Source organism: Sus scrofa, chromosome 1 (genome assembly GCF_000003025.6).
Source record: "Sus scrofa isolate TJ Tabasco breed Duroc chromosome 1, Sscrofa11.1, whole genome shotgun sequence".
NCBI lineage: Eukaryota > Metazoa > Chordata > Mammalia > Artiodactyla > Suidae > Sus > Sus scrofa.
In genome coordinates, this window is record NC_010443.5 from 208,413,476 (window position 1) to 208,427,908 (window position 14,433).

General features: G+C 35.9%; 1 protein-coding gene across 9 annotated transcripts in view; it reads left to right on the top strand.

Annotated features, from left to right (window-relative positions):
- Window positions 1-14,029, top strand: part of NFIB (nuclear factor I B) — a 245,108-nt gene extending 231,079 nt beyond the window's left edge. For all 9 annotated transcript variants that reach the window (XM_005660096.3, XM_021063648.1, XM_021063654.1 and 6 more), the window contains one exon: window positions 7,400-14,029. In XM_005660096.3, the coding sequence (XP_005660153.1) occupies window positions 7,400-7,529 (130 nt within the window). In that variant the 3' untranslated portion in view covers window positions 7,530-14,029. The remainder of the gene's footprint in view (window positions 1-7,399) is intronic.

The following is a 14,433-nucleotide window of genomic DNA, read 5'->3' on the forward strand; positions in this document are numbered from 1 at the left end:
ACATGTGAACAGAGTAGCAGGCATCACCTAAAAATGTGTTCAGCTCCTTAAGCATTTGGGATGTTCTGCTTCAGAATTCTGATACACATAAGTTCTCTCATTTAGAGGTGAAACTGTGCAAATCGCACTGATTTTTTTTGCTTTCAAACGAAAGTCATCTGGGAAAGAATCGTTGTTTGCTTTTGCATCAAACTTAACATTTCTATTTAATTTAGTATGCCTTGGGTGATTTTTCTCTAGTGAAAGGCACTCTTTGGAAGCATGATTTTGGTGGAGAATTTGGTCTGCTGTTGAAGACTCACATATGCTAATAAGGGGAGCGGGGGCACTTGTAACAATAGCACTGAAAAGGAGCCCAGGGATAGGGAGGAATACAGACTAGAGACAGTGGATGGAAACCCACACAGGATTCTCCGCTGTGGTGAGTCTTTGGGAGGAGATCCCATCCCCACTTGGAGCCTGGGTAATTCTGTATTTTTTAATTGGCTGCAACCTCCCACAACTCCATAAATTGTTATATACATATGCGTCTGTGTACTGTAATTTATTTACCATTAGTCATCTTCATAATAATTCTCTCCCATTTTCAGTTCTAAAATATGAAAGATACCAAACATAGGTTTTTAAAAATTTTTCAATTAGGGAAGTGTATTTTTCTTATGTCTAAAGTAAACATTTTAAGGATGTTAAGTTTGTAGTACTTTCAAGTTTAGAGATTGCCTTTTGAAGGGTCTTCTAGGATTTTGTAAGAGCTGTTGACTAAGAGGACAGTCGTTGTAATAAATAAGCACATTTAGTATTTAGCTACAGTGGCTCCATTCTGAAGGACTGTTCCTGCTCTGTGCTCTTCATTAGATAAAATACTTCACTAGCATGTTGCCATCTTTTTACTTCCAAAACGTAGTACCCACACATGGTAAAGTTAACATGCAATCCAGCATGCCCTGATAACACAACACATCTGAAACAACTGAATATAAATTAATGAGCTTTGATGGCCTACCGATTTGGTATGTTATTTTCAAAATCGTTGGTCCCCGAGGGGTAGCAATAAAGAAGGCTATTTACCTACTTAGTTAAGAAACAAATACATTTCTCTTTCATTACTATGAAGTGCTATTGCTTGCAGTTAGAATAATTCCATGAGCCACCTGCAGTTTATGATATTTGGTGTTTCCCAGAGAGCCCACAAGAGTACTTTGCAGTTCAGGTAAGAGCTGGCCAGGGAGCTTTCCAATACAGATTATTACAAATAGTAATAATCATTAGAAATCATCTTGCATGCAAATAGGATCATTCAGATGGCAATAATGATCCTTAAAACTGGGGGAAATAAATCGAAGAAACCCAAGACCAATGTAAGCACTTTGTATATTTCAGTTCAGGTCTAGCCCTGAAGTAAAGCACAATAGGCCAGCTACTGACATGCAGCCCTATTCGTGCATACAAATATTGCCTTCAGCTGAAAAGAATCTGGAGTTGGAAAAATAAAATATAGATATTGTATTTCTATAGGAATTTCACTGTACCTAAATGATACGGGCCTTAATTCATAGACTCTATTATCTAATTCAGGGATAATATAAATTACTATTTAGGGATCTAAGTGGTATATTTCACAAAAGAATGAGATAAGGTAAGAAAGGAGATTTTATAACTACACTCCTAAGTTCAAAGCCTGGCTGCTACTACCTAACAGAAGTAGAAGTTGGGCAAGATGCTTAACTTCTCAGCTTCAGTTTCCTCATCTGTAAAACCAGGATAATAATGGTACTTTTCTCATAGACTGATTAGAGGATTGAAACCCTAAAATAAGTCTAGCACATAGATCAGTGCCTGGCAAATAGCACACACTGTGTAAGTGCTAGCAACTTGTATTTAATAAGTGCCGTTTTCTTTGTTCCAATACAAAAATGAATTCCTAGGTATATTCCTTATGTATAATACTATATAATAACTCCTAAATATATTATATGATAAGTCCTAAATATCAGGGTACTTAAATATTATCCATATATTCCTTTCACTAGTCTGAGTGAGGAGTTTTTCATAAGACACTGTCAGGACATTGGTGTCTTGTTAACATAAGCATCCAGTCCAAATGCACACATTCAGGACAGCACGGTTTCTGACTTAATACTTAATTAGCTTGCCCTCGATTGTTTTTTCCTGGCAGATTTTAGCTATTAATAGTGAAAATTGCTTTTTATGCATTTTGGGAGAGATACTAATACCTGTGTATCAATATTGTAGCAACAAAATTAGGAGTGTTTTAGCCAAGGAAATAATAAACTTTCCTTTTTGGGGGTATTTGAAACAGGTGCAAAGGAATTAAGGGCAAAGCTTTCTTTTAAATTAAGGTATTTATTTTATCTATTTGCCATGCTTTCTGGGCCATTGTTTATTTTTAGTGCTATCTATAAGTAATGTGGCTATTGGTATGATTGAGGTATGTATGAATATATACAATTCTTATTCCTTCCTTCCCGTAACATTTTTAAAAGCTTCTTGAAAGAGTACTTACTATCTTTAAAGCAGATGTGGTAGTTTTATGATTAAATCAGTATGTAAAATCTGAATGGGTGATATGATTATTCTTCTGAAAAGTGTTAGTACACTGGATACTTTGACATTTTATGAAACATTTGACAAATGGGTTGCCCAAACCATTATCAGATACACATAGACTAGTAATAAATGATTTTGCCATTCTTCGATTAGCTTTTATTTCAAGATGAGTAATTGAAGTGAAGCCTTTGACATTGGTTCTTTACTCAACTTTGGACTCCATATATGTCCCATTGTTCCTGGGTAGTCACCAAGTTAAAAGCTAAGGACCCACTTCTTTTTGGCCTAGGAGACAGTCACAAAATGCATAATTTTAAAAAACACAACCATCAAATGTTGACTTGCCCAGAGGAGTTTTCTGTCTTTCTTTCATTGAAAGGTACAGAGTCTCTGTACTCCTTGTAGATGCAAAGACTAGCTATTTTATCCAATTTGTCCCGGATAAGAAATATATAAATAGTGTATCATTTTTAAAAGGAAGAAGTGAGTATCTTCTTCCTCCTTAATCCTCACCATAAGGTCAATCTAATAGAACTTCAACTAGATTTGTTTTCAAAGGAGGTGGATATATCAGATTTCAGAGTTGCTTGATCAACCAGACCAACCACATATTCTGTGTACAAGTCTGCTGCAACTCTAGCTAGGTTATGTTCCAGCTGTGTGGGGCATGGGAAATTCACTGTCTCCTGAAGCACATACATTGTGCCTTCAGAAAACTCTGTTCCAAATTTCTTTCAAATGTTTAGTCATTGTCTAACTTCCCAAGGGAAGCAGTATAATAGTTAAATGGCATGAGTATCAGAACTGATTTGTATCAGAGATCTAGGTAGGTAACTTTAGATAAGTTTAAGCCACAACTTTATCATCTGTGAAATGAAGAATGATGGCAATTTCAAGAGTTCACTGAGAAAATTAAGTGCTGGAGCATATGTTAAAACGCCCAAGGTAGTACCTTATTCCTGTTAGGTCCTGAGCATATCTTCTAGAAGTGTCTCCCTTTATGCTAATTTGGTCAACCCAAACCACATTGCATTTCTTTCCAATTCCACTGTCACGTGTTCCCTGTCTCCCTTTAGCTGTTTTTCACCTGACATGATTTGGTGGGGTTCTTCACCAAAGAAATGTCTTTGAGTTTGTTTCTCTTGAAGAATGATGCCTAGAAGAAACACAATGCTTCCAAGGTGATCTAATCATATAAAATGAAGCAGGATGATCACCTATTATTAATGTATCTCAAAGTCAAAATTATTTGTCTGTTTGTTTCTTTCCTTTTAGGGGTAGCTATGTCATACATTTGATCAGAATCATATGGCAGTAGTATCCATGATATCAGAGCTACCATTGTTTTTAGGATTCTGATTTGACATGTTTATTTCATTTTTAATTAAATATCTCATTACATACTTAGAGCATACATAGATTAGAGGTGAATTCTGCTTTTGGTTAAGGTGCTATCAAAATCCTTTGGGCTTTCTTTTTTCTTTTCTTTTTCTTTTTTTTAATTTTGGTGTGTGGGTGTGTGTGACAGATTTTTCATGAAGAACTTGCATTTTTTTTTTTTTTTTACACTGGTGTGGCCAGTATATATTTTCTAAAGATGTGCTTTCAATTTTCACTCATGCTCATCTTCTGTTTTACTTAAACAAAGCTAATTTGACAATAGAAAATGTAATGAAAACCAAGTTAATTCACCTTTGAAGATACACTGCTGAAGTAGCTTAATTTGACTTTTAATATTTTGAAATCTTTCTGTTATACTCTTATCTCTTAATAGACAGAGGCACAGTTTATTGGAATGAACATAGTTTATCCATAAAATTTTCATTCTGTTATGAACTAAAACAATATAACTTTTTACATATAACCAGTTTTTATATGTATATAAATATGAATGTGTGTTTATTTTATCCATACTGGCCATTATTGGCATTTATTTATAGAGAGGGTGAGTAGAGAGTGTTGTAAAAGACACTGTCACATTTTTCTTGAAAATCTATGCAATTTGAGGCCTTATCTTTCAAAAATTAAATTATATAGGTTATTTTGTTTGATTAAACATTTTTCTTTGCATTGTTACAATCTTTTAAATAGTTTTAGCATTTTTTTTCTTCCAATGGGCCTACCAAAAAGCTCTAAAAACTAGTTGTGCTTTATGGTTCTGAATTTAACCTCCGAATCAGCAATAAGAGACTTGAAAAACTCATATATGGGGTCTGCGTAGTGTTAATGTCTGAGATTTCTTTTCCCCCAAAGGTTCAGTATTGACAAATATATCACACACTGCAATTTTGGCATGGTCATAACGTAGGATGGAAGGTCTGAAAAGTTTAAATAAACATCTAAATTGAATTTGTTAGATATTCTGCAGCAAAAGTCCTGTTAGTCACTAGCATCAATTTATTTTTTAATGGCAGATTATCCAAAGAATAATAGTATGTTCTTCTAAAGAACTGAGTAAGAAATCTATTGCAAAATAAACCCCCAATTCTTATCTTTTCTGCCATTAGTCAGTAGATTTCTCAATCTAAGGAGTCATGTCTATTTTCAACCATTAAAATATACTTGATTTTCCTAAAATATGCAGTTTCTAAGTGACTTCCTAGAGCCCATTTAATTTGGGATTTACCAATTTTGCAAAGTGATTCGCTTATTGTTGACATTGTCTTTTATGGTCAAGGGTTATCAATTTGAGCTAGTCATTTTGTTTTTCATACATACTTCCCATTTTAGGTTAAAGATAATGGAGATCATTTTTGTAGTTTATTTGTTAAAAAATAATTAGCATCAGTTATGGCCAGACTCTATAAAGATTGATAAGACAAGGTCATTTTCTTTACAGAGCTTACCTGTCAGATAATCAGAGATACAGATAATTATGACACGAAGTAGTACTGTAGAAGTACTCTGAACAAAGTGCTGTGGAAGGAGAGAGGAGAGGAAAAGGTTCAGGTGCCTCCTGTAACACTTTTCCCAATCAGTGGTGCAGAAATAGTTGAAGATGTGTGTGGGAAGAGAGAAATATCTGAAAACAAGTCTTTTGCAAAAGGTTACAATAACAACTATTTTTATTCTGTAGAATTATGATTTTTCATCTGATAATAACATACCTTTTAAGCTTGAATTCTCTTTGTTTCCCTGATTTGATTATTCCTACATAGTTAATTTTTGTGAATGCTAAACATCTCTCATTTCAAGTTCAGAGATACCTATTTTCTTTTTATAGGGGACCAGATCACAATGTCCTCATGAAATTATGAGATCATTGAGCAACATTTGAACAATATATAGCTGGGTGTGATTTGGAATAATTAATTGGCTTGTTTTTCCAAAAATGTGTTGAACATCTCCCAAGTACTAGATTCTATGTTAGATGCAGAGCAGAAAGAGAAATGGACTTTGTTATAATGGAGCTCCAAGTCTAATTACAAAATCATTTGTTAAGCATAAATGATCATCGATCATTGTGAATTTTTTTCAGTTAAACTATTACCTCAGAAATATGTACCTAGACTTTAGTAATAAGCCTATTTATTTGCTTAAAGGTATCACTACAGTAAAAAAAAAAAAAAAAAAAAAAAGATACATATCAAGTTTTTTTTTAAATATAAGACTATTTTTTCTTTTTTGGGGGGTGGAGCAAAATTGTTTCTTCATGTTAATATTTCATTAAGGTTTTTGTACTTTTGAAATTCAAAGATGCAAGAAATGAGTATGTCTAACTTGATAGCTCCAGTGGTAGTATCCATCTCACTTCATGGATCCAAAAGTAAAGGACACCAAATTAAATTTAAAATGCCAAAATTGTGTCTCTATGCCAGACTATTCAAAAACTGGGTATGGAATCATCAGTTTGATGTTCTCTTGGTTCATGATTATTTATGCAGCTGTTACTTAGCTGACCTTCATTCCGAATTGAGTGTTGAAACAAACAAGCCATCTGATTAGGTATGCCCAAAATGTATGGTGTGGGGTTGTTTTTGAAATGTAGGTCTTGTGTTATTTTCCTCTGTAAGATACTTGTATAAGAGGAAATTATGCCAGTGCAATTAGAGAACTGTTTTCTGAACTTATTTTTTAAACAACCCCAAACCCAACGTAGGTGAAATTAGAGTTGGTTGAAGAGGGGCAAGATTCTCCTGTGCCTAAGCCCTCAGCAATCCTCCCAGGCACCTCTCTGAACTCCTAAATTCAGAGCAGCTGGGCTATGCTAATGTCACCAATGAAGAGGGACAGGAGACACCCAGGCTTCTAGTGTCAGCTTCAAACTACATACTATGTGCTGGCTTTCCTGAAAAGTGTGTTTTCTCTTATTGCGAGGGCAAAAAAAAAAAAAAAAAAAAAATCTTTCATTTCTGCTTTCAATTTTATGCAACCACTAGGCAGGTTCAAAATTGAAATTAATCACTGAATTGTTTGTAAATTACAAGTAAAACATCAGAAAATAGCTTGCAAAGTATATTGGTACTGCTGTAGATTTGCTTTTTTTTTCTTCTGACAAAAAAAATCATACTGTATTTACATTGAAGTAAACTGAATATTTTAGGAAGGGTGTTAGTCAATTAGAGTTCAAAAAATTATGGTTGAATCCTACTTGGGTTTTTTCTGCCTCACAACTAGTCTCACCTTCCATGAAAGAGACAGACCATGTAGTTTATATATGTGTAATGTTTATAATTTAGCACATTTATCTCATGTTGAACTGTAATTTTGAAAAAAGTTGTAGTAGTAATTTGATGCCTATGGAATTTATATTTCTAATATCGTTGCAGATTTTAACATTGTATTTTTTCTTTTTTTCTTTTTTCCGTCCCTTCCCCTCTCCTGCTCACAGTCCTGGTACCTGGGCTAGCTTGGTTCCTTTCCAAGTATCAAATAGGACACCCATCCTACCGGCAAATGTCCAAAATTACGGTTTGAACATAATTGGAGAACCTTTCCTTCAAGCAGAAACAAGCAACTGAGGGGAAAAATGAGATACAACAATAGTTTAAGAAATTTAAAAAAAAAAAAAAAGGAAAAGAGGAAGACTGGACAAAACAAAAAAAACAAAAAAGGGAGAAAGGAAAGAAACTGAAGAAAGAAGATAACAGACCAGCAATCGCAGCACTTACAATCACTAATTCCCTTAAGGTTGAAACTGTAATGACATAAAAAGGGTCGATGATATTTCACTGATGGTAGATCGCAGCCCCTGCAAAGTAGCCTTTGTTACATGAAGTCCGCTGGGAAATAGATGTTCTGTCTCTATGACAATATATTTTAACTGACTTTCTAGATGCCTTAATATTTGCATGATAAGCTAGTTTTCTTGGTTTAGTATTCTTGTTGTTTACGCATGGAATCACTATTCCTGGTTATCTCACCAACGAAGGCGAGGAGGCGGCATCAGAGGTGCTGGGGGACAGAGCCATGAGCCAGCCACTTTATAAGCACTCTGATTTCTAAAAGTTAAAAAAAATATATATATGAAATCTCTGTAGCCTTTAGTTATCAGTACAGATTTATTCAATTTTGGCCCTTAACCCAGCCTTTTCCAGTGTGTAACCCAGTTTGAAATCTTAAAAAAAAAAAAGAGAAAAAAAGAAAAAAAAAGAAAAAAAGAAAAAAGAAAAAAAAAAAAAAAAAACAGTTTGAACACAAAGGCTCTATGGAAGAAATGCCTCTATGTAGGTGAAGTGTTATCTCTGCATGCAACAGTAAAAATTAATATAATATTTTCCCCACAAAAGAAACACTTAACAGAGGCAAGTGCAATTTATAAATTTATATCTAAAGGGGAATCATGATTATAAGTCCTTCAGCCCTTGGACTCTAAATTGAGGGGATTAAAAAGAATTTAAAATAATTTTGAACGAATTTATTTTCCCCTCAGTTTTTGAGGGCATTTAAAAGGCATTAAATCAAGACAAATCATGTGCTTGAGGAAAAAAAAAAAAATGAATGAAAACACAGCACTTATGTTGATTTAGCTGCAGCCTCCTTGGAGGTAGAATTTATTTATTTAAAATTACTGGTTGCATCAAGAACCCATAGGGTGTACAAAAGGTTCTATAAAATCTGCATTCTAGAGACAAAGAGGCAGGCAAATCCATGTCACAAGGGTGAAGCTTACAGTTTACAAACTGGGAACGCCAGGGTGTAGGATATAAAAAATGCACTCTTGAGAAAACAATGTAATCAGGGTGCTGAATACTTGCATGGTGCTTTCAGACATTAGCCTTGTTCAACAAATTTCTTGTATTGACAGATCTGTAGTGTGCATGGGCAGACACATTTTGCCTCTATGTCTCTTAAAATTTTAATTAAAAATACTCTTTCCAGTAATCCTAATTTGCACGAAGATATAATGTCCACATGACGTGCCTTGCCTTGAAATCTAAAAAACAAAAAACAAAAAAAAACAACAAAAAACCACAAAAAAGTGACATCACTACACTTGTTTTGCTGCATTTATTATCATTTTAGATCTTTACCATTTTTATGACAAAATATTTTGTACTCCAGACGAAGAAAAATGTGTGACATCATGGATTTTTTAGACAGTTATACCTTTATCTCACATTTATAAAGCATATCATGGCTGTGTATAGTTGCCGCTTAAAAATTGTAATCGACCAGCAATATTTTCAGTATTTTGGTGTTTTTTCTATTAACCTTTCATGTTTTTCATCTTCCAATTAATATTTGGGGGGGAGGGGTTTCAAATTTATACGAATTATGCAATACCAAGTTTTGCCTATGTAGGTAGTGCTTTTAGCTGTATTGGTTATTATAGGTAAGTACACAGATTTAAAAAAAATAATGTATGCTTTTTTTTTGTTTGTTTGTTTTAATTGACCAAAGTGGGTACTGCTATTTTTGCAGTGTGATGAGGTCCTTTTGTGTACTGAGAGATGGACAGGGGATTTTTTTTAATATACATATATATATATTCTGGGGTGGGTGGGAGGATTTTTTAACACTTTACAGTGTAGCTGTGAAGCAGTGCACCCTGAGATGGGCCTGGGCTGCAAAGCGACTGTTCTGCCTACTGTGACAAACTTCAACTTACACAGGTTTCCCCTTCTCAAACTTCCCACCTGGGGTGCAAGCTGAACTCATTTCTGGTTTTCATAACACCAAACACATAGGAAGAACAAGCGAACACAACCAATTCTCCTGGAGGCAGACTTGGCTTAAAACAAATTTTTCTTACCTTTTTAAAGATTTTTTTTGGTGGTGGTGGTAGTGGTGGTTTTTCTTGAAAGTTCCGGATCCACAGTGAAGAGTGAGACTGTCTCATGTTTGGCAAAGATAGTCATTGGAAAGTACACCTAGTGGATATTTCAGCTTTGGGTTTAACAGCCGAGGGTCTTTCTCCTCTAAGATTGGCCATCCTGCTAGAGGGGGAGGTCTTTTCTCCACCACTTCTCTTCCCCATTTCTTCATTTCATTCATGAGAGTCTGTGATTTACCTGTGACTCACTTCTTCAAATGGATGGCAGTGTGCTTGGGGAAAAAAATTTTTTTTAATATCCAGAAGATTGAACAGAGGGTTGCTATTATTAAATGCATTTGGACATACAGATTAAAATCAAAGTTCAATTTTTAAGGAACAAAAATAAAATAAATCTTGTTACATTTTCATTTTACCTGCCCTCTTAAACTGAGAACCAGAGCAGAAGGGAAATAGAGAATTTTAAGAAATTAATTTTCCTGTGGCTGAATTAAGCCCATTAGATGCTGATGGGATTTTTTTTTTTAAGGGTACCTCAAATATATATTTGATTTGATTTCCTCCGGTGGCTGGAGGGTGAATGGAGCCTGGTTCTACTTTCCTCTCCCCCACTACTCCCCACTCCCTTTGAGAGAACGCATTACTAGAAGGAAAATCTTTTAGAATTAGTGACACATGGTGGGCTGTCTTGAGGTTCCCCTGACCCCAGTCCCCCAGGCCATGGCCTAATAAAATCAGCTGTCCATTGTTCTCACAGCATATCATTTAATAATGAATACTTTAGAACAATGCTCAATGGTCTGAGAATTGTATTTGATTAGCCCATTCAGTTGGACAGCCCAAATGCTGAATAGCCCAGCAGGGTCCTAGTAGCACAGGTTCAAAACTAAGTCTAGTCATTTCTGTGATGACTTGTCCTGGTAGAAAACAGATCCTCCCAGCCAAGCTCTTCCTGTCTCTGCCACCTATTAGGTGAGCAAATCAACCTCACAGGACACGCAGTATTTTTTAAGAGCAGACTCACCCTCTCTCTCTCTCTTTTTTTTTTTTTTCTTTTTTCTTTCTTTCTTTTCTTTTTTTTTTTTTGCCAGTAAATGAGCAGCTCTTGCTAAGTAAGTTACACACTGTGGGTATTCCTGCCTGCCTCTTGAATACAGAAGCCTAATTCGAGTGTTAATTTTTTTTTTTTTAAATCATTGTTTTGGTCTCCTTTCCTTTTGAGATAAAACTCTTAAAAATTTACTATATAAATTTATATATATATAGAAATCTCAAATCCATTTCGGCCTCCTCCTTTTACCAGGAAGTATCTTGTGACTGAGGGCCCCACTCTGGCAGGTCTTGCACGCCCCTCCCCTCCCCAGAACTGCAGAGCTATAGGATGGTGAAGGTCACCCAAGGGCACCAGCTGGGCGTGGCATCTCCAGCCCCAGGCTCTCGGCACTGTTCAGCTTTCCTTGCGTTGCTTTGTAGCCCACCACTCACAGTGCCTCTGAAGTGTTTCCTCTGGAGTGACATGAGCGTTGGAGGCTTGTCTAAGGAGAAAATTGGAAAAAGGCAGTGAAGGAGACTGTACATAAAGACATGGCAAAAATCTTAATTATAGCAATATAGTTATGGGGTAATGTTCGGGTGGGCAGCTCCATTTAAAAAAAAATATGTGAATGAATCTGTGAAGCTGCGAGTAGCAAGAAGAGCGAAAGGTCTTCTTAACGAACCGCCTACCTTGTAGACAGTAATTTGTACACTGTATAGTTTTGTTAAGAATTTTTTTTTTAAATTAAAATTCCCATGTTTGTAAAGCTAACTTTTTAACAATTATAATGGAACTATATGTTGTTTCCATTTTTAAAGTAAACAAGAATATTCCTTGTTTGGAGACTGGACTTGAGTTAAAACTCTCCAGTCTCTTAAGTTATGTATTAAAAAAAAATCTGTCCATGTTAGGAGTTATTTCACAGATTCCTGTGCTTGAAAAGCATAGGATACTAATCCTTTAAAAAAGTGTAAATGGAGAAAAGTTATATTTTATGAAGGTTATTTTGTTGTATTTAGTATTGGAAAAGTTGGTTTTCAGAGCATTTCAGAATGTCGGAAGCACCACTGTCTTTTTATTAGTATATAACGGCCTTTAGCAAAAGTTTTTGTGATTGTTCCGTGATGGTATTTAAGGTTGTTTCACAGAGCATTCAGGATAGGCAGAAAACGAAAACAGTGCTATGTCTCACATAACGTGTCCTCAGGGAGCAGAATCTTGGATTGGTGACTTGTAGCTTCATAAGGACTCAACAAAAGAGATTGCACAGGGACATCTTCAGCGGTTTGACACCAAGACACGTGTTCTTTACCTAGATTCAAACTATGTACTGTGTGAAACGATGAAGGCTGCAGAAAGTTATCCCATATTCAGTGTACAGTATTCATTTTTAATGAAACAACTCTACAATATTGCTGGCAGATAGGCCCCAAGCATGACATTCAGTATAGTTTACATGTTCCTGTCAAGGTCTTTTGTTAACATTAACCAGCTGCATGCTTCCTGGACTTAAAAAATTGGGTTTCTATAGAAAACTTTTTTTTTTTTTTTAAATGTGCAGGCTATTCAAGTTCAATAGTAAAAGCTCAAAATTGAATGTTCTACTCCATGCTGAAGGTGCTGAAAGCTGCCTTCTTCATATTTTGCACTTTCTGGTAGTTCCCCTGTTTTTTCTAATTCCTTAAAAATTGTGTGGGTGGGGTGGAGCACTGCAGTTGGGGGGTTACATGGACCACTGATTTTTGCCCTTTGACCCTGCACAATGACCTTTGCATCAGCCAAACTCATTGCCATGACAACTCTTTGTACTGCGTCCGTGCCACAGATCTGTTGGTGACATTGTTCATATAGTAAAAGGGGACAAGTTGGAGACGGTCAATTTTTACATTTTTTTTTTGTTGTTGTTGCAATCCTTTCTTCAATGGTTGTAAGTAGTTTTTTTTTTTTTTTAAATAATAAAAGGGTTCACTAGTTAAGACTCTTTAGAAATAACTGTGTGTTGCAATTCAAATGTATGTTGAGATTGTGAAAACGCTTCAGTGCCACTAGCCTACCAGCACGCCAGCCCCAGCCTCTGATAACTTTCATTGCATGATACAGTACCAGTAACAAAAGGTGGCCTGCATATGTGGAAGGCAGTGTGAGCTGGTGACACTAAAGCCGGTCTTGTATTACTGTATTTTTGACAGAATGGTATGGAAAACTGTGCTACAGGGACTGATGTGGCAAATATATCTCTTTATGCAGAAGGAAGTCTTTTTTTTTTTTTTTGAGAAGTATGGCTTATTATGCATTCTTCATCGAGGGCATTGAAGTTGCATGGACTGAAAAAAAGTTGATGCAAAACGAGAAAGAAACAAAACAAAATAAAACAAAAAAAAAAAAACCAGCAAAATGTTTACCAAAAAACTCAAACAAATGAGCAGTGCCTGTTCAATTTCACAGTCTCTGTTGAGTTCAGTTGTAAATATGTTTCAAATGACATTTTCTTGGAAAAAAAAAAATCTCTACAACATTGTAGAATGTGAGGGGTAACTCCATCCCAGGCATAGGCTTCTCAAAGCTGCATTAGATTATGTCTTCATCAAGCTGTTAATTTGTGCTTATATCATATAGAACTTTTAGCATCCTGGGAAGAGATGCCCCCACCTCAATGATATTTCTCTGAGAACAACTTTTGTAGGACTGTGTGTTTCTTTAGATACATTTAGTACAACTGTAGGTGACGAGTAGTCAGTTATTGCTTGCTAGCTACACACCAGGGTTGATCCATTTTAAAACTTTTGGCATTTTTGTCCTCGTGGGCCATAAATACAGAACCTTGTACTTTAATTAAATTTTTCCAAAAGGAGGCACATGCACAGTCTCTGTGTTAACAAACCTTTAGCAGTAGGATGTATTATATGACAGTTACTGAATTTCTGGCGTTCAGACCTCTGGGATCAGCCCCAGACGGGGCCAGAATGTTAGCGAAGGTTTTATTGTGCCCGGTTGGAGGATAATGTTCTTTGGGTACTTTTTGTGGGTTGCAAATGAACTCAATTGCCACAAGTTTTAAACTGGTGTAAATCAAGCTTGACTTAATGTGATTGTTACTGTTATATCCAGCCTATACTGCTAGCAGCTGCTCATACTGCAGTCAATTACTGGAAGCAGATATATTTCCTATGCAAAAACTGTTTAAACAATAAAATGAGCTATGCTACAGACTCCGGCCTCATGTGTTATTTTCCTCCTCCATCTCTTCCCGCTGCTCTTCCTACATGAGCGTTGGGTCAGCAGTATCTGGCAAGTTGATCTCGGTCCTTTCATTTGGGAATTTTCTACCACGGGTTTAATTTCTTAGCATCTGGGATGGTTAATATTTCAGTTCGGTCCTTCCAAGTCAGCCCTGGGCACGTGTATCTCTGTGTAAACCCCTCTTGCAGTTCTTAATACATACAGTCCTCTCAAGCCCTCTAAACAATGACAGTAAAAAGGCAAGTGGAAGTTCTAGAGTTTCAGCCCCCACTCTCCAAGACGGGCCTTTCAGCAATGAGGTGAAGACGGAATGTGTGCCCGGGATGACTGGACTGTGGTCTCCTTGACCAAAAACCACAGGGCCTCAAGCACA